This window comes from Octodon degus, unplaced genomic scaffold, assembly GCF_000260255.1.
Source record: "Octodon degus isolate 3935 unplaced genomic scaffold, OctDeg1.0 scaffold00092, whole genome shotgun sequence".
Lineage (NCBI taxonomy): Eukaryota > Metazoa > Chordata > Mammalia > Rodentia > Octodontidae > Octodon > Octodon degus.
In genome coordinates, this window is record NW_004524668.1 from 4,243,236 (window position 1) to 4,266,598 (window position 23,363).

Sequence of the window (23,363 nt, forward strand, 5' to 3'; positions counted from 1 at the left end):
AGCCATCACTTGAAGTTTAAGATGGAAACAAATTCTTACCATGATGAGTTCCTAGGGCCCAGGACTTATCTCTAACAGAGCCAGGCTGTCTCAGTGAATAGCAGAGGATTTCTGGCTCATCTTTGCTCTTCTTCCCTGACTTAAGCACTGAAAACAAGGACCCTGGCTGTTTCTAGCAGCCAGGGGACCTGAGAGGGTAAGAGACTAATGCCAGGGCCACCTTGTATCATGGGTGCTGTGAAGTGGAGTTGGAACCTCTGGCTCTGATTAGGACCCACATCCCATAATAGTTAACCTACAGGGTGACAAGCAGCTGGAGGGTGGTACTGGTCTCCTTTGCATTGCTATGACAAAAATACCTGGCACCTACAACCCAAAGTCAGAGAGGTTTAGTTTTGGCTCATGGTTTTGGAGGTTCCAGCGCATGGTCTGCTGGATCCAAGTTGAAAACAGCAATGCAGAAGGATGTGCAGGAGCCAACCTGCTCCGCGCAGTGTGACCAGGAAGCAGAAAGAGTAAGGAAGAGCTCAGGACCAGCGACAGCCTTTTTCCCAGCAGCCCATGCAGTTATGAGCTCATCAGTGGGCTAATCCACCGACACCCTTCTAGGCAGTCCTATTCACAACCAAGACCAACGTCACACGGGGTGGCGAGCCAGGGCTCAGCCTGGGCCACACAGTTGCAGGGAGGCTCTGGAGCTGCGGGCCCCCGAGCGTTATCAGTATCATTCCATGGTGGGAAGAGCCCCTCATTCCCAGTGGGGCTCTCAGCGCTCACTATGTGATGGGCATTGTGCTGGGTGAGGGACATCTGAGAGCTTGAAGGCCCTGCCCGAGTCCACAAGTCCACAAAGCGACAGAGCCCAGGGTGGACCCCAGCTCTTTAACGTTCCAGCCGCATCAATGATTCCAAAGTTTAACTGATGCTGCTGGATTGGGTCTTCCAAGCATTTAAGGAAAAGCTCAAAGGACATTTGGGTTAATTCTCCCCGGAGCAGCTAGCCCTTCACCAATGAGGCAGGAGAGTTGGAAAGCAAGCACCTGTCCTGGCCTATGACAGGGCATAACTCAGCAGTGGGGTCCTCTGCCCTGTCCCCCAGGGCCTGCGGAGGGATTGAACTCTGTTATTGACCTGCTAAATAGCTCACCCATCCTCAGCTCCCCTCCTTTTTTTTTTTTTTTTTTTTTTTTTTTGGTGGAACCGAGGATTGAACTCAGGCCTTTGCACTTGCCAGGCAAGCGCTTATTCTACTGAGCTATCTCCCCAGACCCTAGTTCCTCTGCTTCTCCACACTCCGCTTCCCCACTCCCCGACTGGTGCTTTCCGGATTGCTCTTACAAACTACCTGTGTCCAACCCTCATCTCAGTGTCTGCCCTTGGGAGACCCAGCCCAAGAGACAGCGTCTGGCTCATACATCCCTGAGGTTGATTCCAGGCAGTCCTGGTGTGCTGTTAAAAACCACCTGCTTACGTGGGAGTCTAGAGAGCTGTTTAGGAAATAATAGGACAGCGATATGGCAAAAATTGTACAGCTCGAGATGAGATGTTTCTGTCTTGATGAGAATGGATTCATGTGGTTGTGCTTTGCTTTATTTTGTTTTGTGGGCTGGTGGTTGAACCCAGGGGTGTGCAAATTCTCTAAGCAAGTGCTCTACCACTGAGCTACATCCCAGGTCCTGTGGTTTCTTTTCTTTCTTTCTTTTCTTTTCTTTTTTTTTAATTTCAGCATCAGCTTGATGGTGCTTCCCTTTTTGCCCGGAGTACTAGGAAGCTCTGCCAGAAATGGGCTCAATTTGCATGTTCTGTCCTGAAAGCTGTCCACTTGAGACATACAGCATTTTGTCTTCCTTCATTCAGACTGACCTGGTGTGTACTGTGAGTTATTAGTATTGGCTTGGAAGTGGTGGGCAGGATTTTGGAAATATAAATAAAGGATGTCATTAAGCACAGGGGCTTTAGAAGGGGACACATCGGGATTCACATCCCTGCTCTACAACTTGGGGGACCCTGACAGTCATATCACCTCCCACACTCTCTGTGCCCTCATTCATTTGTAAGGGTGGGTTAAGGGAGGCCCCTTTCCTACTGAGGCCTAAGTGGAATGTCACAAATGACCACTGTTCGCTGTTAGCGGCAGAAGGGGTTCGTCACTCCAGGGAGCCAGGAGGAGCAAAGCCGAGGGAGCTCTGTGTACCCCTAAGGTCAGGTGCAGTCCCAAATTCAATACCTATCGTGCATAACAGGGTTGCAAAGCTGACAACCGCTACCGGAGGTGGCCGTTGCGTGGGGCATGTGTCTCATCTGCCATTAATTTCTTGGGACCTAGCACCATGCCTGGCACACCCTCAGCATGTGGAATGAAGGATATATGTGGGCACCTCTAGTGGTCTGGGCATGTGGCGCAGCTAGTGAGTGCCAGGCAGGAGCCTCGATGAGGCCTTGGGAGCGGGGGGACTTCGGAGTGTGGATCTCTGTTCTGTAACCCTCACAGTGCCCTAGGAGGGGACTGCCCCCCACTGCGCACAGGAGAACACAGAGACACAAAGTCACCTTCCCCGGGTCATGCAGGTAGCGAGTGGCAAAGCCCCAGGGCCAGCAGGCGGCCCCAGCATTCCTGCCCACCCACCTGGCACCCCTGGCCCCAAGTCCAGCTCTTTTCAGAGAAATAAGCTTATTTCAGTCTCTTCCTCGCTGACCACAAAGACTCAGCTCTGTCCTCAGAAATATTTGGAAAGTTTTATTTAAATGTTTTGTGTTCCCTTTTAACCAACACCAAAAAGAGGGATTTTTTTTTTTTTCAGGTCCAAACAGGAGAGTGGTTTCAGAAAGGAGCTGGCATGTGTTTGGAGCTGGGGAGTGTGTCACCCACCAGGCCACTCTGTCCAGCCCGGCCACCCTGATGGGCAACCAGGCCCAGGAGGTGGCATCCTGGGAGACCCAGAACCCTTGGAGTGGGCAAGAGACCCTCAGGCTGAGGAGTGGCAGTCTTCCAGCAGGCAGGGCGTGCCTTGGGGACTAAACTCGGAGCCTAGTGGGTTCCAGAGGGAAAGAGGGGGGAATGGGACTGTCGGTCAGGTCTGGAATGTTCCATGGAGGTTTCAGGGTGTGGAGAAATATATCTGCTAGAAAAATAAGATGCTTTGAAGATTTCTGCAGTCTGTGCTCTGAGTGCCCAGGATAAGCCTATCCTGTTGGCCAAAGGGCAGCGGGGAGGGAGCAAGGCCCGGAGGCATCAGGCCGGCCTGCGGAAGATTCCAGGGGGCAGTGAGGCAGGCAGCAGACTTTGGTTCCTGGGTCTCCTTCCTGGCAGCTGCAGAGGCTGTGGGGGCCTTGGCCTTGCCACCCTCGAGGTGCGGGCTGCCCGGGGTGGACAGCAGTGGGAGAGAGCCTGGTATCTGTCGTGGGCACCAGTGTTTGGGCCCAGGCCCTCAGAAGAGGATATGCAGGGGACTCAGCACCAGTGGGAGCAGCAGGGGCGCCAGAGCAGGGCCGCCCGCCGAGCCGGCCTGGGCGCAGTGGTCCAGGTTGGCCCCGATACAGGCTGCGTAGGCCATGACGTGCGGGATGTAGTTCTGCTCGTGGACGCCATGCAGCAGGTGCGCCATGGGGCCCTTGGCGAAGACGGCCACGTCCTCCCCGCCGTGCGTCTCGTGGCGCAGGGGCACCGCAGACTGGGCCTGGTAGTTGTTGTGAGCTGTGGGCAAGGAGAAACACGTGCTGAGCTCCTGCCAGTGCCCTGCGCCAAACAGGAGACAGCTCCCTGCCCCTCTAGACTGGCTGCAGTGTCCCCACTTCACAGAAGCAGGGTCTGAGTGAGGCTCAGAATATTTTTTTATTATTTTTGCAGAACCGGGGATTGAACTCAGATCCTTGTGCTTGCCAGGGAGCAGTTACTCTACTGAGCCATCTCCCTAGCCCCGAGGCTCAGTATAGAGGGAAAGTATTTTACACAAGGCCATAAGATGTGAACCCGTCTGTTCTGACACAGAAATCTACTCCCTCAAATTCCCTAGGAGAAAAAAAAGAACGCCTACATAAGCTGGATAAGCAGGGCAGAGTCAGCGGGAGGCTCTTAGCACTGGACCTCTCCAGAGGTCCAACAACATGGAACTAGGTGAACTGGAAGCTTATAGATCAGAATATTATACAACTAGTAAAAAGACAGTGAGACACAGCAAATACTCATGTCATGCACTGTGCTAAGCTCACAGACCTGCTTAATCTGTTGGGTGCCTGAGGTCACAGAGCTGCTCAGTTATAGGAGAACAATTCCAGGAATCCAGGACCTACTCTAGGTCCTGGCCTATTATTCCAGGCTCCCTCACTTTGACTGTGAGCCTACATTCAGTTCCAAAGCCCACCCCTAGGGGGCGTTCTGTCCCCTCCCAGCCCTAGCCTGGCCATCTCACCATAGTCCACCATGGAGACGTTTTCTCGCTCACCACCCACCACCTTGTAGCCAGGCCCATTGCCGTATAGGATGGCAGTGAAAGGCTTCTTGTCTGTGTCGCTCACCATGGGGGCCAGACCTACAGAGAGAACGGGGTGCTAGGGTCATGCTGGAGTACCGGAAGCACAAGCACACCCATGAGGCCACCTTCCAAGTACTCTTTACCTCCCCCCAGTGCACCCCCTAGTTTCACTGTCTGCACCCTTTCCGTCCATCTCTGTCCATCTGTCCTCTTCGCTTCTCCTCCCTCCTCTCCCCACCCATCTATCCATCCTGTCTCCATTCTTCCATCCACCATCCCCACAGCCAGCCATCCACCTGTCCACCCACCACTCAGCCGCATCCATCCCTCATACCGTTTCTCCCTCTCCACGCTCATTCTTGCTGGATCTCCCACCCACCTACCAAAGATAGAGTTGCCCCGAGGCGTGTATCCACCAAAGGTGAAGACATGGGAATGGTCAGCTGTGACCACGGTCAGCGTGTCATTCAGAGAGGTCATGGCACCGGCCTGTCCAATTGCCTGGTCCATCTCTACTGCCTCGTGCAACGCCTGCTTGGCTTTGCCCTCATGGTGTCCGTGGTCAATCCTGCCCCCTTGGGACACCAAGGCAGAGATCTTGAGTGAGAGGGGAAGGGGACGTCTGTACCTCGAACAGACGTCCCCTATGACATTGACCCCAGGAACACACTTTCCTAGATAGGGAAGAACAGTGATTCCGGCATGAGCTACCATGTGCCAGGCACAGCTTAGGCACTCGGTGTCATGACTCAACCCCTTCAAGGGCAGAACCCACTGGACTGGAGATCTTCCAGTCACCCCTCTGTCCTCAGCACTGTCTTCAGCAGCCTGAGGTCATCAAGGAGGCAGAGTGGGGAGCACAGCTGAGTCCCTAGCATGCACCAGGCATAATGAACTGGTGTCTAGTTTCCCCTCACAAAAAGCTTGAGCAGCCCCATTTGTAGGTGGAGTAACTGCGACTTAGCACTGGAGAGAGGTGTGCAGCGGCGGGGTCTGCAGCGGGCCGAGTGCAGTAGGGACTCATTCTACAGCCCATTTCTCAGCCAGGCATGGTAGCAAGCCTCACACTGCAGCACTCTGGGAGGGTGGGGCAAGAGGATCACAAATTGGAGTGCAACCTGGCCGGTTTTAAAATAAAAAAAATAAAAAGGACTGGGAGCGTAGCCCATTGGGAAGGCCCTGAGTTCAATCCCTAGTGTAGCAAAAACAAAACGAAAAAGGAGTCCAGAAGCCCTTTTTTTTTTTTTTTTTTTTTTCATTTCCAACTTAAATACATCCTCTCTAAGCAGGAAGTATGGGGCTTCCGGCTTCTCAGGGTCATGCGGTCTTCCATAAGCCTGAACCCCGTGCCACCTCCTTTAGGTGTACGCAGGGACCTGGCTGCATGCTTGGCCTAGTGGCCACGGGCTGTGCAGCCCCAGGGATGACTCTTGCCTCCCCGCCCACCCATGGGGCTCGGCCTGGGTGGACATGCCGGCCTCTGGGGCGCTGGGCCTGGGCGCCAGGCCGTCCTCCAGCCTCAGCCTCCGCCTCCGCCTCAGCGCGGTTGGGCAGGCTGGCAGGGCGGGCCTCCCTCTGTTGTGGCTCTGGGAGCAGCTTGCCAGTGGGGTGGCCTGACCCTGCTCACAGAGGACCACTCCTGGGGGGAGCCAGTGCTGCCGCCGTTGGTTCTTGGCGGGTTCTTTGGCCTCAGGGGCCTGTCCAGGGCCAGGCCAAGACCACTGGGCTTGTGGGAACCCTGGGGTTTGGCAAGAGAGAGAACAGCCGAGCTGGGCTGGCAGCCACCGGCCTGGGGCAGGCGGCGGGCCTGGGTGCGCGTGTACGTGTGGTATTTGTGCAAATATGTCCACTTGTCTGCGTGGGTAGGTGTCTACTCAGGCCCCAGCAGGACAAACCCAGAAACCACAGAGGGCCAAGGCCCTCAGAACTATGGAAGATTCCGGAGGCTTTATCATGTCTTTGAACTTCTCATTGTTGTTGTCTTAGCCACTGTGTAGTCAAAATAACAGTAACAAAAGAAATACTAGGGATGTTTTTCCTTGCTGTGTCCTGTTGCATGTACTGGATGTCTCTGAGTGCCATGGAGATCACTGACTCTGTTAGGAGGGGACAATTTTGGGTCTCCATTTACAGAAATGTACAGGCCAATGTCACATCGCCAGTGGGTGGCAGCACCAGGACAAGAACTCACTCCATGGCCACTGACAGGGACAGCACAGGGAAAGCCGTGGGGAAGGGCAGAACGTGAAAAGTGGGGGCCGGTAGGATTGTCCTTTGGAGGAGGGACACTGGGGCTGAGGGCTGTGCAACCCTCCAGAGCTGGGTCTCGAAGACTCCACAGGAAGAGGCTGGCCTCACCACCGCCACACTAGCAGGACGGCAAGTGGGCTGGAAGTTTCCACAGTATCCCCTCCCCAGCTCACTGTCCCCAAGGGAATCCCTTTCACCACTTGCAAACTGTGTGGTTCTCTGGGAGAGCTGAGCCATCCCCTCCTCCGACCCCAAGCCCAAGTTTCTAGAAGCTTCCTTTCCACAGGTCTGGCTCCCCTACCTTCCACCAGCAAGAAGAATCCCTTGGGGTTCTTCCGCAGGATCTTGATGGCCACCTCCACCATCTCGGAGAGCGAAGGGTCAGTCACGTTGTTCCTGTTCAGCTCATACTGCATATCCCCAGGCTCGAACAGACCTGGGGGACACAAGGATGAGGTGCTGAGCCCTGAGCCTGCCAGGACCCCAAGGAACCTGGGGTGTCTCAGAAACTCAAACTCCCCTCGCCTGACTTGGGGGTAGTGGGGTCGGGGAGGAACCATATCTGGGTGGCTCTTGTGAGCCCGAATCATACCCACAATTCCCATCATCTCCACAATTCCTGTCATCTTCACAGCCACCACTGGGGGGCCACCATGCCCATTTCACAGGTAGAGACTGAGGCCCAGAGGTGGACAACATCTTGCCACTTTTAGATTAGCAAATCTATCAATCTACTTTGGGGTCAAGGGCGCAAGACCCAGCACTGAGCCCCTGAGGCAGAGGGCTCTGACCAGGCCTCCATGGGGCACCCTGAGTGCACAGAGTTGCAGGTCAGGTCTGGAGGGCCCCGTGGTGTATGCGGTGAAGCAGCAGAAAGTTTAGAGTCCTTGTCTCTACTCTTCACCCAGCTTGGTTTCCTCCCTTGAGGCAAGAGAGTGATTTATTCCTTGCCCATGTCACCAGGCTCCATGTGGGCACTGTATTATATTTTTGGGTCTGAATGCCCTGCTGGGACACTGTGTCCCCAGCACCCATCTAAGGAGCACTCCGAGAGCCCAGGCACAAGTCAGCATTGGAGTGGAGCCTGAGACTCCCACCTGGGGACCAGGCCTCATGCTGTCCTCTGCCACACTGACCAGGCTGGCCTTGGCGTCCAGCAGAGCCTGGAGCAGCCCCGGGCCCCTCGCCTGCTCCCCATTCACCAGGAGGAAAGCAACAGGTCAGGCCTGGCAGAGGCTACAGCACAGCTGGCTCTCACTGCCCACACAGCAGGGCTGACTCCAGGTCCGAACCTCCGGCCTGGGCCAAAGCCCAGGAGCTCCTGGCCTGAGTTTAACCCTGCCCAGCCCACACAGCTTCAGCTGTCCAATGCCCTGTAGCACTGCCTGCCAGGCCCACGCCCTTCTCAACATCAGTCTTTCCTTATGGTCAAGGGGCTGAGCCCTGCGCAGCCAGCACGTTTCAGGCCTGATTCTGAGAACTGGATCCCTTCCCCGAGGCTCCAGGCCTGGAAACGGAGGGCAGAGGCCCCTAAGTGCCCCTGCCCTGCTTACCCAAGAGGTAGTCCACGGTGTGGAGGTTGAGCGCCAGGAGCTCCGTGCGGTTCCAGACAAAGTGCGAGTGCTAGGAGGAAAGGCCCAGGTCAGCAGCGCTGGGGATGCACGGTCCCAGCTGGCCTCAGGGTCTGGGCAGGTCATTGTTCCTTCCTCATTTAACATCCCTATGCTTCCCTGGGGACCTACCATCCCTGGTCTCAAGAAATGACAAATAAACAGGCAATTATAATGCATAATACAGGCGGAGGAGAATTCAGAGAAACTAGAGGACTGTGAGCTCAGAAGCTGGATCAGGGAGGGTCTCCTGGCAGAGGTGACTTCCTACTGGGGCCCCAGGGGAATTGTCCAACTCTGTCTCCAGGAGCTCAGCTAGGAGGACTGATGGAGGAGGTGCCACCTTGGCCTGGGGTGCCAGCACTGCCAGGCTGTGGCCAGGTGTCTCCAAGACAGCCCCCTGTGGTTTTCAAACCTGCGGGCTGCTGTGGAGGCAGGAAGGCATGGAGGTTCGCCATGGTGGCTCCATGTGTCCTCCCGAGGACACTGAGGCCCCGAGACGAGGCCACTACTGAGTGGTCAAAGCGGAAATGACTAGAACTCAGTTTTAAGGCCCATTTGGGACCTGACTGGCCCTGTCCCGCAGGGTTTGGGCACTTCGTCCTTCCTGGGGGTCTAGATCTGGCTCCTGGTCTATAGTAGATAGGATGATGCCCAGGTCCCATGCTCCATGGGGAGAGACTGAGGCTATGACAGGCAGGGTCTCTAGCTTGGCCTAGTCCAAGCTGACCCTGGGGCAGAGAAAGGTTGGAAGACGCTCAGTCCCACGCCTCCCCACCCCATGAGGCCATCTCAGCCCTGCCCCCACCACTCTTGGCCTAACCTCATCCCTTGAAGCCTCCCCAGAGGCTGTCCTGGAACCCTGAGAAATCCAACCCCAGAGTGACATCAAAGTGGCTGCCAGGCTGCTCCCCACTGTCTTCAGCCCTGACCACAGTCATTTCCAGACCCCAGCTATCCCAGGCTGGGCCACAGGACAGATTTAAAGGGCCAGAGGCTTCTCGAGGGTGCAGAGCCTGGGTTCTCCCGGAGCCCAGCCTCCCCTCCTAGCCCTGTCATGCCGCTGGCTGAGGGGCAGCACCACCCAGGTTTTCTCATCTCACTCCTGGGCCAGCTGTGCCCACCTGCCTCTGTCCAGGCCTATCTCTTGCAAGCCTCTACCCTCTTGCTTGGGACTTCTGGGCCCCTCCCTGGCGGCATTCCCCTCTGAGTGCATGCAAGTCCCCAGCTTCCCACTACCAGAGCATATGACACGTCCTATATCCCTGACATCTAATTCACCTCTTGTGACTTGGGCCTAACTAAACTCTGGAGATGCCCAGGCTCCCTGAATTGTCCCCAGGGCCACCCCTCCTCCTCCTTTCTGCTTTCCTCTGTCCCACTCTGCAAAGAGGCATCAGTCAGCTACTATGTTCCCATCATAAGGACCTTATTCACACCCAGGGATGGGGGTATCATGATCCCCATTCCATGGAGAACACTGAGATGTGGAGGGGCCACCCTGGCCACCATGGGCCACCTCTGTAGCCACCTGCCATTCCCCACTGGCACCTTGTGTGTTGGTTTAAAGCTCTTCCAGATGTCAATGAGGTTCAGGCCATCCAGCCTCGTGCCCCTGGACTTCTCGTCCATCTCGTACTCCACATCAGTTCTGTTCTTAGGGTACATGTACTTCCGGCCACCGCCCATGATTACCTGAAGGGAACAGGAGCCATGAGCATTCCAGGGTTCCAAGAAGCCCAGAAGTAGACTGGGTTTGATGGTACGCACCAGCTCTTGGGAGGCTGAAAATAGGATCACTACGAGTTCGATCTATATAGTGAGACCCTGTAGATCCTGTACTAAATACTAAATAAATAAATAGCCCAGAAGCCCAGGGCCAATGAGCAACACAGGACTCCTGGAGTCCCTCGGAATGGATGGGCCACAGGGAAGATTCAAGCCTCCTCCTGGAGCCCCAGGGTCTCTTCCTTTGTTCCTTTTTTCTGCAGCCAAGGAAGCTAAACTGCCAAGACGGACACCTTCCCAGTTCAGTGGGCCTTGGGTTCAGTCTCTACTGAGACCAGGAGTCCATTGGACAGAATGCGATTGCTTTCATTTTTCGGTTCCCTGGGACCAAACTCAGGACCTTGTGCTTGCCCAAGGCAGGCACTTATGCCGCTGAGATACCTCCCCAGCTCCAGAATGCGATTTCTTTTCCCCAAGAACACAGCCAGTAGGTAGCAGAGCCAGGGCCCTAACCCAGGGTCCGTCCAACCCCAGTACTAGGGCCCTGCTGCATATGTGGTACCCAAGATGGGGCCTCCTGCCCCCCAGCACGAGACAGCACGTGTACAGCAGAGGCCCCAGCCAGGGAGGCCTTTGGGGCAGCCCAGCTGGGACAGGCCACTGCCGCCTGGGCAAACAGTGGGGCCAGCCTCATGGCTGTGTAGTCACCGCCAGGCTAATTTTACCCACCACCGCTGGCGTGCGCGGGCAGACGGACGAGGGACTGTTTGTTTTCCTTGGGAGTCCATGTTTGAAGTCCTGACTATTTTTAAAATGGGGGCCAAGAGCATAACAGCCGCCGCCTGTGGTGACCACCACACCGGTGTCCTCCTGTCACCATGGGTGCCAGCCCAGGCCACTGCCCCAGATTGACAGCTTGGATCCACCGTCCTCGGGCCTGGCACCTCACCGGCCTCAGGATGGAGAGGGCAATCTGGCTAGCAGAAGACCCAGGAAAGATGCCTCAGGGCAGCTGGGTCCAGGGGCCCGGAATGGCTGTGGGCTGTGAAGTTGGACTTGGGCTTGAGCCCCATTGTTGGTTGATGACCAGGGGCCTGCCGCTGAGCCTCAGTGCCCTTATCTATCAAATGGGCACAACACGCATCCATCGGACCCTGTGGGAGGAAACGCAGGAACACAAGGAGGCCCTCAGAACACCCACGGGGCAAGTTTCCAAGGGCAGGGGCTTTACTGACTGAAACAGTGACCCTGGAAGTACTTCCAAAGAGGCAAGGCCTTCAGGCCAGTTGGCAGCAAGGCGCTCAGGGGCTGGCGGGGAGAGAGGGGCACAAGGAGGAGCGGGACCCCTGGCCACACTCCACTGTTCCCACAGAACCTGACCCCTTGGCATCGTCAGAGTGGAACACGAAGCCCCCAGTCTTCTTGCCTGAAGCCTCATGGTTTCCAACCCCAACAAAGACTTCACACAGCCTCATTAAACTCCCAAATAACAGACTTGCTGTTTGGCTTTGGGGTTTGGGTTTGCCTTTCTCTTTCCTCTTTTCTTTTCTTTTCTTTTCTTTTCTTTTTTCTTTCTTTCTTTCTTTCTTTCTTTCTTTCTTTCTTTCTTTCCTTTCTTAGCATAAGATATCTATTTTCAGAGTGGACACCGGGATTTTTGTTTCATGTATAGCCTGGAAGCTGGGGAGCTTTTGGGCTCTATAGAGGGATGGAGAGGCAGACGGGGCTGGGAAAGCACAGGATGGGAGGGCGGGTGAGCACGGGTCTCCCCTGCTTCCCCTCCTCACTCATTCCCAGGCTCGTGCTCCCCGTGGGCCCCTGGAGACCCCTCCTCGCGACCACCTTGTGCCTGGAACATTGTCCCTTAAGCTCCTGATCCCCATTGGCAGGCGGCTCAGCCAAAGTTCTCCAGAGAGCAGCCGTAATTACCCCCTGTGCCGTTTGAGGTCGTTCTCATATCCATGACCTCATTGTGGCTGCCACGGGGAGGGAGGGGGCTGGGAGCTGGCAGGTGGGCAGCTGGGGAAACTGAGACACATGGGGACACCTGGCAGGAAGAGGCAAAGCCAGATGAATGGCTCTGCCTCAGATATGAGGTCACTGAGGGGGCCACAGGGCTGTTTATCCTGGAAGGGGTGCTTCACCACCCCTGAAAAGGGAAGACCCAGTTTGGGAGGGCCAGGGTCACTCAAAACCAAGGGAGGGCTGGAGGCAGGTGAGTTTGATGATGAGGAGAAGTCGGTGTGGGGGGCCAGAGCCTAGGGCTTCCTCTGAGCCTCACTGAATCCCTGCTTTAGGCTGAGGGCATCAAGTCCCCCGACTCCTGTACCGGCCCTCCATGGTAGGACAGAAGCCGGCAAAGGATCAAGTCAGAAATTCTCACTTAAAAACAGAGGAGGGATAGATCTGAGCATCTGGGCAGAGCATAGGACAGGAACAGGATGGTGGACAAGGACACAATTGTTACCACACTCATAGGAGCCAGGCCCCATACCACACCTGACAGTGATTACCTTATCTAGTTCCTTTTTATTCTAATTTGGCCTACAGGGTCTCACTCCACAGATCGAACTTGTAGTGATCCTCCTGTTTTTCAGCCTCCCAAGCGCTGGGATTACAGATGTGTGCCACCACGCCCAATCTCAATCGCTGTCTCCGAGTGCCCTGGGGGAAGGGCCTGCAAGGCGGGCTGGGGATCCAACCCCTGACCCCTTCAGTCTGATGAGCTATCTAGCCAGCCCTACCTTATCTAGGTCACAGCAGGTCCAGTTCGCAGACAGGTTGTGAAAGAGAAGGCTCAGAAAGGTTAGATAACAGACCCAGGTCACACAGCTAGCAAAAGGCAGGGCAAGGGTGGGAAGCTAGGAAGCGTAGACCCACGGCCTGTACTACACACTGCCCACACGGGATCTTCTCCGGGCCTGTTAGCTTTGTCTATGAACATATACGTCTCTGCACTTGTGAGTGCATAGGCAGGGTTTTGTCTCAAGTCTCCATGCTATCCCTACCTCCCCTTGTTGATGGGGGCTGCAATGCCAGGTTCTACTTCATGGAATAATCCCCGGGTGCTTGGTTCTTAGGGTGTGGTGGCCGCCACGTGAGGGTTTACCCCACAGCCCGGCCACAGAGAAATCCTGCAGTGCCTGCTTGCCCCAGCCACAAATCCCCTAATGGGCTGGGCCCTCCCAGGTGGGTAGGGAGCCAGCCAGGCTGCTCTTCTCAGGCCAGCCTGGGCTTAGGCCTCCAGTCCACACTAGCCTCACCTCCGTGCCCGTGCCGCACCCCACTCACCTCAATATCCTTGATGTTGTGCATGAGCTGGAAAGCGATGTCCTTACAGCCCTGGTTCAGGGCCTCTGGGGGCATCTCATTGTCTGAGTACCAGTCCCGGTCAGCCGAGTGGGCATAGGCAGCGCTGGGGGTGGCGTGGTTCACCCGTGTGGTTGTCACGATGCCCACAGATTTCCCTGAGGTATGGGAGAGCAGAGTTGGCTTGGTCTGCAGAGGGGGCGCCCAGCTGCCTCCTCCTCTCTGTGCCCATTGAAGCTTGGCTTCCTGTCAGTTCCTCAATCTCCCCATCTGCACAAAGGGGGTGCAGCCAGGACACTCCACCTCCAGCAGGTTCTCTGTGCAGCCCAGGGTGGGCTATGAGCACGGGGCTGGAGTCTCCTTTCTCTCCTCTTAGAGGAAGCCCTCACACCTTCAAATGGACCTCCAGTGGGAGAGGTTTCTTCCACCTGTGCCTGTTGGCTTTGTCCCTGAACTTCAAGGCTCTGGGGCAGGGGCAGGGCCAGGCCTCCCAGGTGCTAGCCAGGAAGCAGACAGAGGAGCTGACACTGGTCACCCACAGGGCTGGACCTAGACTGGGTGAAGGGCCACATTTACCTTTGTGAAAGTCCACATTCTCAGGTTCATTTTATAGTAAAAAGAATAGATCTGCAGAACTGAGACCATCTTAACCTCCAGCCTTCCCTGCTGCTGAGGGGGCTTGGGACTATGTTGCAGACCCAGTGCATCAGTGATGGAGCCTAGAGCACATCCCTCTCTACCCTCTTCTATGGCACAGTCAGTCACACAGCCTCTGCTGCTCCCGCCATCCCCTCATCTTCCCCCCGCCCCACCTCCCACCCCGCGGCTCAAGGCTCACCAGCATCCTTGGCCCAGCGCAGGATGGAGGTAACCTCGTTGCCCTGAGTGGTGTTGCACCGGGTGCGTTCGGTGGCTGCGCTCACCCCTACAGTGCCCTCATTGGCCTTCACTCCACATAGGTAGGCCGTGGCCGTGCCTGCGCTGTCAGGGACCTGCGCATTGGTGTTGTATGTCTGCCGGTAGGAAAGAGCGTCAAGAGGCAGCCAGCCTAGGGCCCTGCTGCCACCCCCCTCCCCATGGGAATGGGGCACAGAGGACATGAGTGAGACCCGCACACCAGCCACAGACAGCAGGAGAGGCAGGAAGCCAGCCCTCCAACACAGGGCAGAGAAGTGGGTCAAGTGGGGTCGGGAGGGGCCTCTCTGGGTTTGGAGCTACAGAAGCCAGCCAGGGCTGGGTGCAGGGAGAGAAAGCAGGGTTCCTGGGGACACTGGGAAAGGTGAGACCAAGAGCTCAGTGCTGATTCCTCTGCCCACACTCTGTTGACTGACCTCCAAGCAGATCTGCAATAAAAACCCTGATATACTCTGCCTACCATCCTTCCCTGCCAGCCTGTGGATTCCAGAGGCCCGGGAACACCACAGTCCCTGCTCTCCCTGACCCAGTAGCTAGAGGATGCTTATTCCATGACCCCCCTCCAGGACATTAGCTGTCACCAGCACTCGCAGCACTGAGCAATTCGCATCAGTGATGTGATGAACTCCATGGCCCTGAGAGAGAGGAAGTGACGAGGTGGAGCCTATTGCTATGAAGAACAAAGCAGGCAGATCTAACGGATGGTGATGGGCGTCAGGATTGGTGGGGACCTGGCAGCTGCCATGGTCACCTGCTTCAGCTGGGCTCTGCTTACACAGACATGCGCGCCTGGTGGGAAGTCAAGCTGTATCGTGTGCCCTTTTTCCGCATGTACATTACACGTCAATCAAAAGATTGCTTCAATCAGTGAGTTCAAAACCTCACCATAAATTCTGGGAAGTGGCTGTTTCCCTCCTTGTTTCACAGGGGACCACAGGGTCCCAAGCCCTGGCAGATGCCCTCTCCAGCCTTTCCCTTCAAGTGGGCCTGGGGCTGGGCTCACCTTGGATAGGGCCACGAAGGGGAACTTGTCCATCTCCAGCATGGTCTCCTCCCCAGGGTTGTGGTGGAGCTGGCCCTTGAGGATTCGGGCAGCTGTCACCGTGGAGACACCCATCCCTGCGGCAGGGAAAGGGGGACTCAGGGTCTCTGGCTTCCGGCCTCTCCTGTCACTTCTTCGGGCACCAGAGCGCTCTAGTTTGGTGCTAAGGCAGGCTTGGGCAATAAGCACCTGAAAATGTCACTGGGAAACCCTTCTCTCCCATTCAGGAGGCTGACTGGCAGAGCAGACCCTAGGGTCCACAGCCTGGTCTCTGTCTCTGTCTGTCTGTCTATCTGTCTGTCTGTCTGTCTGTCTGTCTGTCTGTCTATCTGTCTGTCTGTCTGTCTGTCCGTCTCTCTGTCTGTCTGTCTGTCTGTCTCTCTCTCTCTCTCTCTCTCTCTCTCTCTCTCTCTCTCTCTCTCGGAAGTGAACTCAAGGTCTTCACACTGGCTTTACCTCTGTAGGCCTTTTAATTTTTAACCTCTTAATTCTGAGACAGGATCTCACTAAACTACCCAGACTAGGCTCCAACCTACAGTCTTCTTGCCTCAGCCTCCCAGAGTGCCAGATTATATTGCCCTTCCCCTAAGCCGCCACCCCAGAGTTTGGCCTCCTCCACACAGCCTCTGTCTCCTGCCGTGGCCCCCACGCCTCACCGTCTCCCAGAAACATGATGACGTTCTTGGCCACGTTGGTATTGAGCTTCTGAAGCTTGAGGGCATTTCTCAGGGTCGCTTGGGCTTGTTTTCGCCAGTAATTGGGGTCTTTTTCTTTCTCTGTACAGAGAGAGGTAAAGTTATTGGTGAAGGTGAGGGTAGTTTCCCTTGCCCAGACTAACAGAAACCCCCACACCTCATCATTGGGGGACTGCAATGTCTAAGCTGGAGGAGGGAATGATAGCTGCCCATCTGACAGTACCCCCATTGCCAGCCCAATCTTCCAAGAAAGCCTAGGGGCCCTGGTATCACCTCAGAATGAATGAACCAAGGCTCAGAGACACCGAGCCACTGCCCAAGGCCACACCGCACTGGCAGACTGACACTAGTAGAGCCAGGCTTCGCTCCAGAGCCCACGCTTTCCTTTCACCCAGTAGCGAGACAGGTGAAGGCAGCCACTGAGAAGCAATTAGGAGGGTAGTGTTTAACAGACAAAGTGCTTCCAACTGCCGGCGTCCCCAGATGCACCCACACATCAATTATCAACTTGGCGTGGCTTGCTCCTTATTGTAGATTCAGCAGGGACCTGACTTGGTGACACTGTGGGAGCAGGACCAGGACATGGACTTGGGCCTGCACAGCTGGGCTCCAGGGCGAAGAGACGGTGAGCACGGGGACTCCTAGGTGTGCGGTGCTGCCCTTTGCCCCCGCCTCAGTGCCAGTAACTCCCAAAGAGGCAGCACTTTAGGGTGGTTTTTTTTTTTTTTTTTTTAGTTCAAATTTAAGCTGATTTTATTTTTTTTCTTATATCTTTTTGTAAATAAATTGTTTGCAAACTTAAATGAATATAACAATAAAAATTGTCCAAAATAAAAATGAAGAGTTTACAGGTCACATAATAGTTTACTCTGTGTCAAGATCAAGAAACTTATATTCATATAATTAGAATTCTCAAAGTAGAAAGACGTATGCAATAAATACTTAAAGACTTAAAATTTCTGAATTTAGTTGAACTTATCATACCACATTTCCAAGAAAAAACGGAACTTTTGCACAAGAAATTGGAATAAAATCATACCCAGATATAAAAAAACGAAATTGTCCAAAACTTATTATAAAGAAAAAAATCATAAAAGCATATACATAAAAAATTAGCTATGGAAGAACAAAATTAAATAGCATCTTATTCCACATTAGAAAGAAAAAAAAAAGACCAAAGGCAGAAGGACTTTTTTTTTTTTTTTTTGCTCCACTGAGCCATTTCCCCAGCCTTAATAAGGATTTTTTTTTCTTTTGCTCCGAATGCCTTCAGGGCAGGTTTGGCTGGCTTGAGTTGTGGAGATCAACCACAGCAACCTGAGCCTGACTGCTTTGTTGAAGCAGCCACTTAAAGAAGTGAGCTAAGGGGCAGGCCCCTCACTAGGGTTTTGAGAGAAAGTGCTCTAGGGTTTTGAGGTCTGTCTGTCTGCCTGTCTCCTGACCAGCAACCAGTCCTCAGCCTGTCTACCTGTTGGATCTCAGTCTCAACCCTTGATCTGCCTCATACCAGCCATGTGGCTCAGAGCCGTGTGACTCCCCAAGCCTCAGTTTCCTCTGTCAAGGCGGGCTGTTTGCACTGTCCTTGGGGAATGAGGTGGGAGGCATGTCTCTGCAAGCTGTACTAGATAAGGTAGGGACAAGCCTGACACACAATGGAAGGCCCACAGTCTCCCCACCTCTTCCAGGGCTGGAAACCCCTTTCCTACACCAGCCCCCATGCCCTGTCTTTGGGAGGCAGCACACTTCACCATCTTGGCAGTTCCCTGCCCTCAGGCCCCAGCAGGCCTGCGTGTGTGTGGCCCCCCTAGGGCTTAGAGGTCCAAGGCCCTAGAGTGTCCATCAATGCCCCCTGCTGCAGAGAAGGGAAGGCTGAGGTCAGAGGCCACCTTTCACATCTGTGGGCTGGGGACCCAGCCTCAGGCTTTGGCCCCTCTCGGGCCCCAGAGTCACTCTGGAGGGCTGCAGAGGAAGCCAAGAAGCCTGCTTGGGCCTCCTTCACACACTCTACTTCCTGCACACTGCACCTGTTTTCATCTTTCCAACAGCCTTGGGGACAGGGTGCTGTTATTTCCTCCACAACAGGAAATGAAGGAGCCCATTGAGGTCTGTAGAGGAACAGCAAGGGACTCATGTGTCTAGGGGCAAGGCCCTGCCTTGGGTGGGGAGCAGGAGGGAACTGGGCCCCATTCAGGCCTTGACCTTGCACACCGATAGCCCCCCATGCAGCCTCCCTGTCTGGGTCCCTCACTGCAATTCCTGCACTCACCACCTTCACCTGAGAGCCCCAGCCTTCTCTATCTCCTGGAAACATCTGCGAGGTCCTCAGGCTCCATGGAGTATCTAGGGGCCATGGTTTTCTGGTCCAGCCATGGGCCTTTAGGCAAGTTCTGGTCACTAGCTGTTCTGCCCCAGGGAAATGTGGAACACTAGCTAGAGGTACTTGTAAGATCATCGGAGATAAGGTCTGGCCAAGTGACCAGGCCACTGGTTGTGATGAGAGGGCCTACCAGCTTGGGCTGGTTCCAATCCCCCTCCTTCCTTTCTTCATACTGCACCATGCCTTGGTGCCACTTACGGCTTCTTCAGCCACTTAGGTGTGAAGAACTTTTACCTATCTTGGCAGAGTCCCAGGCAGGGCCAATGTCAGCCCACTCCGCACCCTCAGCCCTTTCTCAACCAGCCTTCCTGGTCTCACTGTGCTTGCTCCTTGTTACATCCACGTCCTGTCTTTGTCACCAGAGCCTCCTCGGGTGTGTCCCCAGGAAGAGTTTAACTGATGTCAAACTGACTTCCTCATCAGAAATCTGGTTCACACAATGATGGCTTTGGACATCAGTGGGCCGTTATTTTTGGAGTATGAAATGCCACGTGCAGCCGCCCAGTATGGAATGCGACTTCAAACAAGCGCTTGTCAGTACGTGCTGCATGGTTCGATTTATGTGAATTTAACCAGGCAAAACCTGGAAGCCTGGTCAGCTCCTGTGGCCGTGGGAGGGGGCCCAGAGCAACCGCCTGCTGTCTCCTGGCTGCAAATGTTCTCTTGATTTGGGTGGTGGTCACACAGGTATACATATATGGAAAAATCCATCATGCTCCACACTTAGGATTTTCACCACTTACTGTAAGTTAAATCTAATTTTAAAGGCAAGAGAGGGGTTAGGGATTTGGCTCAGTGGCAGAGCACTTGCCTAGCAAGTGGCAAGGTCCTGGATCCAGCCTCTAGCACAGAATACATTTTAAAAACTAAAAAAAGAAAACACAATAACAGGTTTAACTTTTTTCCCCCATGTGGGGCTAGGGTTGGACCTCCAGGCCTTGCGCATGTTACAAAATGCTTTAACCCGTGAACTAACTCTCTAGCCCTAGAAAATACAATGTAGCAATGCTGAACCCCCAGGAGAAGGGCTAGATAGATACAGCTGGAAAAAAATTGAATTGCCGAATGTTTGAAGATTTTTTTTCTCACATTTTCCTTTTTCATCTGCTACCGCATCCTTTTCCCAGGTGGGTGCCAAGGAAGCAGGGAGCCTGTCCCAGAAGGACCTGGAATATCCCAGGATTTACCCTAAAAGGCAGCATGGGGTCCCAGAGCACTGGCCGGGAGGCTTGCTGCTAGAGGTTCAGCCTCAGCCAAACTACTGAAGGCTGAGTCAGTACTCTCTCTGAGCCTCCATCTCTGTGCCTGCTGGGATATCATCTTCCTGAGAGAAGAGACCAACATTCACTGAATGTTCCCTCCCCGCCAGACTCTGTGATGGTCCCAGGTAACTGTCTAAAAGCCCCAAGGAGAAGGAAGCTCCTCTGACCAATGGAGACATTGATGCTCTGGGAGGGCAGGTGGGGATTTCCGGCCTTAGGACAGATTGAGCTCAAGACCGCTGCCCTCTCTGACTCTGGCTACAAGAATGCCAAAAAATATAAACAACCCAAACAGCACATAGCTTTAAAAAGAAAGAAGGAGGAGAGGGAAATCCCCAGGAGGCAGAATTTGAGAGGAAATTCAAAACCAGAAGGGTAAACAGGAGCTGTGGTGGAGAAACCCTGGGGACCAGTCGCGCAGACACAGGCCAGGCCAGGCAGATGCCACATATGTATTTGCCTGGCAGTTAGGGAAGGGACAGGAAAAAAAGGGCTCCCGAGAAATGTGACCTGGACTCACATCCGAGCCAGGTGTAAGCAGGGGTCTGAATTTATAGCATAAGTGCAAACAGAGAAATTAACATAAGAACTTGTCCAGAGTCGTAGAAGCTCAAGACGAGTCAGAAAGAATCAGGTTCTTCACCACACCGTATAGACACTTCCAGCGGAGTATCCCGCAGAAAACCAAAATGAAGCAGGAAATTCTCACTGCAGATGAGCTCTCAAGCAAGAACTACAAACACAGGACACAGGCAATGTGCTGCCCCCAAAGAGTGAGCAAGCTGGGTATGGTGGTGCACATCTATAATCCCAGCACTTGGGAAGCAGAGGCAAAAGGATCGTTGCGGGTTCGAGACCAGCCTGGGCTACAAAGTGAGTTTAAGGTCAGCCTGACTGCATAGCGAGACCCTATTTGAAAAAGACAGAGAGAGAGAGAGAGAGAGAGAGAGAGAGAGAGAGAGAGAGAGAGAGAGAGAGACTACGTAATTAGTAGTTAGTAGAGATAAAAGGAGACCAGCAACCCTGGCCAAAGTACAGGACAAAGCAAGGGGGCAAAAGTGACCTGCCCATACTACCACATGCTGCAGCAGAGCTGAGACTTCCTGCTCTGGAGATTGGTTCCAGTCCTGAAAGGCTTGATGTTCCATGATGCTGAGCACAGCCCTTGTCCTACCCCACCTACACCAGATCTTCCCACCCCTCCTCCTGTGTCCCCAGTCCTACCTGGCACTAAAGAGTTGGTAAGGCAGGTACCAATGGCCAGTACTAAGAATGGTGAGATCATGGTGACCCCAAGACCTGCTTCTTCACTGGAACCCAGAGATGGGATGGACGTGGGCGGGAGGAAGTGGGCTGGCAGTGATCAGCCGTTAATTGATGTTCCAATCCTAGACATTAGAGAGGGGAAAAAAGAGAGAGACATGGGGCGCATCTTTGGAGTTCACTTCTTCATGCAGGTATTCATCCTTGATTCATTCAACAAGTATTTGTTGAACATCTATTAGAGGTCAGGCATGGGGATAGACACTGAGGTGCCAAGCTAGCTGGGCCTTCTCTCTGGAAACAAAAACCACACAAACAGCTGTGTAAGTATGAATGAGCTCCACTCCACTTCCCAAGGAAGACTGGCTTTCGATCCATCCCTCCTTTTGATCCATCACCCCAGAGGGCAGGCTTTCTGCACAGTGCTTCTCAACCCGCCTTGGGACTCCTGGGGTCACCTGTGAACTCAGGCCATGCTGATGCTGTCAGCTCCCCAACCACACCTTCAGGGGCACCATCCTAGAGCACTATGTCCCACATGGCTGGGACAAAGCAAAGAGATCATCATTTCTCAAAGGAATATTTACCCCTTAGCATATTTGTTTGCTCCATTTTGTGTCACTTTTTTAAAAAAATGTATTTGGTATAGGGTCTCACTATGCAGCTCAGACTCATAGTGATCCTCCTGTTTTCAGCCTCCTGAGTGCTGGGATTATAGGCATGCACTACCATGCCTGGTCTCGGTGGCCAGCTCAGTGTACCTGGGGGTGGGGCAGGCATGGCATGTGGTGCCGGGGATCAAACCCTGGCCCCTGCACTTGCCTAAGCAGGCACTTAGTCTGCTGAGCTACCTCACCAGCCCTTGGGTCACTTTTGGCAAGTGATATAAAAACAACAAGAAAACACATAGGAAAAAAGACTAGTTGGTCAGGGTAGCTATTTCTGGAAGGTGATGTTGCAGATAATTCAGATTATTATTGTTTTCTGCATTTTCCAAATTTTACTCTCCCCACCCTCATATGGGGGATTGAACCCATACATTGTCCTCACACATGCTAGGCAAGAGTTCTATCACTGAGCTGTGACTCCAGCCCTACAGTTTTAACTTGAATTTTTTTCTAATAAATAATGATGCCAAGATCTTTTCACGTACTTATTTGCCCTCTATGCACCTTCTTTGATGATATGTCTGTTAAAATATTCTATCTTTTTTTCCCCTGGTGCTAACAATTGCATCCAGGGCTGTGTGCATACAAGGTAAACACTACTTCTGAAAGCACCTTCGGCTCATCTTTATAGTTTTTTGGGGTGTGTGTGTTAAGGCTGTCAATGGTTATTTTATTCCTAAAAGTTGTTTTTTCTTCTTCCCCAAGTTGCTTTCTAAAATGCATATGTGGGGCCGGGGAGATGGCTCAGTAGAATAAGCGCTTCCCCGGCTCTGTACCTCAGAAGTTCCCTGGGGTCTCTCTTTGTCTCCATGCCTTCACCCCACTGGAGCCTTCCCCCTCTCCTCTACCACCCTTGTTAGCTTCACCAACAGTAATCTTGTTGCTAATCCTGGCATCAGAATCCCTGTAGTAACTATGGGCAGAGCACTTCTTTCTTAGCCTTAATAAAGCCTTAAATAAAGTTTTCATTCTACTCAGTTGCCAAATGGTTCTGTAGCAACTAGGAAAAATGTTATTCGATGTCTATAAGATATTAATACACTAAAATGTTATCCACAATGACTTAAAACCAAAGCCTCTTCTTTGAGGAAGCCTCTAACGTGGTCACTCCTTCAGTATATTTACTCTCAACTTCAGGCCACTTTAATCATTGCAGGAATTTCCTGATTTCAAAATAATTCCTGCCCACTCCACCCACCATCAAACGGGAACAAAACGAAGGGTGGTGGAAGGCTGGCTTCTGCCTTATTGAGCACTGCTGTCCTAGTGCTTGGTACACTGAACATTTTCATCAGTTGGAAGCTAGCGCTCCAGGAAGAGAAGTAGGATGGGAGAAAAAAAAAATCTCCAAATCTCTCCTCTGGTGATGAGAAAAGTCCAAGTGCTGGAGAGGCGTGGAGTGACCAGAGCCTGCACTCACGGTGGGCAGAGTGTTGATGGGTACCATGCTTGGGAAGCCACGGCCTCCACCAAAGCTGAGCATCCTAGGGATGCCTACAGCCCATCCCACTGCAGAATGGTCCTATCCGCTCCCCCTGTTGTGGAACCACAACTGTGACAACTGACAGCAACTAGACAGACACACTGTGTGTGCTCTGGGCAAGGATAGTGAGTGGACGGCTCTAGGCAGCAGCCTTGGAGACTCTCCCAAAGGGGAGGCTGAGCCGGGGAGTGGGTGCATACAGCAACTCTTACTTGGCCATTCTGAGAAGCTAACAAGGGTGGTAGAGGAGAGGGGGAAGGCTCCAGTAGGGTGAAGGCGTGGAGACAAA

General features: G+C 53.7%; 1 protein-coding gene across 2 annotated transcripts in view; it reads right to left on the reverse strand.

The window, feature by feature from the left end:
- Positions 1–2,717: 2,717 nt before the first annotated feature.
- Alpl (alkaline phosphatase, liver/bone/kidney) overlaps positions 2,718–23,363 on the reverse strand; it is a 56,448-nt gene continuing 35,802 nt past the window's right edge. Inside the window, exons 2-12 of one of the 2 annotated variants that reach the window (XM_004637634.3) lie at positions 20,885–21,048; positions 15,983–16,102; positions 15,288–15,403; positions 14,208–14,382; positions 13,352–13,527; positions 9,884–10,027; positions 8,276–8,345; positions 7,024–7,158; positions 4,856–5,047; positions 4,410–4,529; positions 2,718–3,694 (exon numbers count right to left, since the gene is read on the reverse strand). In XM_004637634.3, the coding sequence (XP_004637691.1) occupies positions 3,429–3,694; positions 4,410–4,529; positions 4,856–5,047; positions 7,024–7,158; positions 8,276–8,345; positions 9,884–10,027; positions 13,352–13,527; positions 14,208–14,382; positions 15,288–15,403; positions 15,983–16,102; positions 20,885–20,945 (1,575 nt within the window). In that variant the 5' untranslated portion in view covers positions 20,946–21,048 and the 3' untranslated portion in view covers positions 2,718–3,428. Of the gene's footprint in view, positions 3,695–4,409; positions 4,530–4,855; positions 5,048–7,023; positions 7,159–8,275; positions 8,346–9,883; positions 10,028–13,351; positions 13,528–14,207; positions 14,383–15,287; positions 15,404–15,982; positions 16,103–20,884; positions 21,049–23,363 lie in introns of those variants that run through there. The other variant, XM_004637636.2, reaches the window with a different exon arrangement.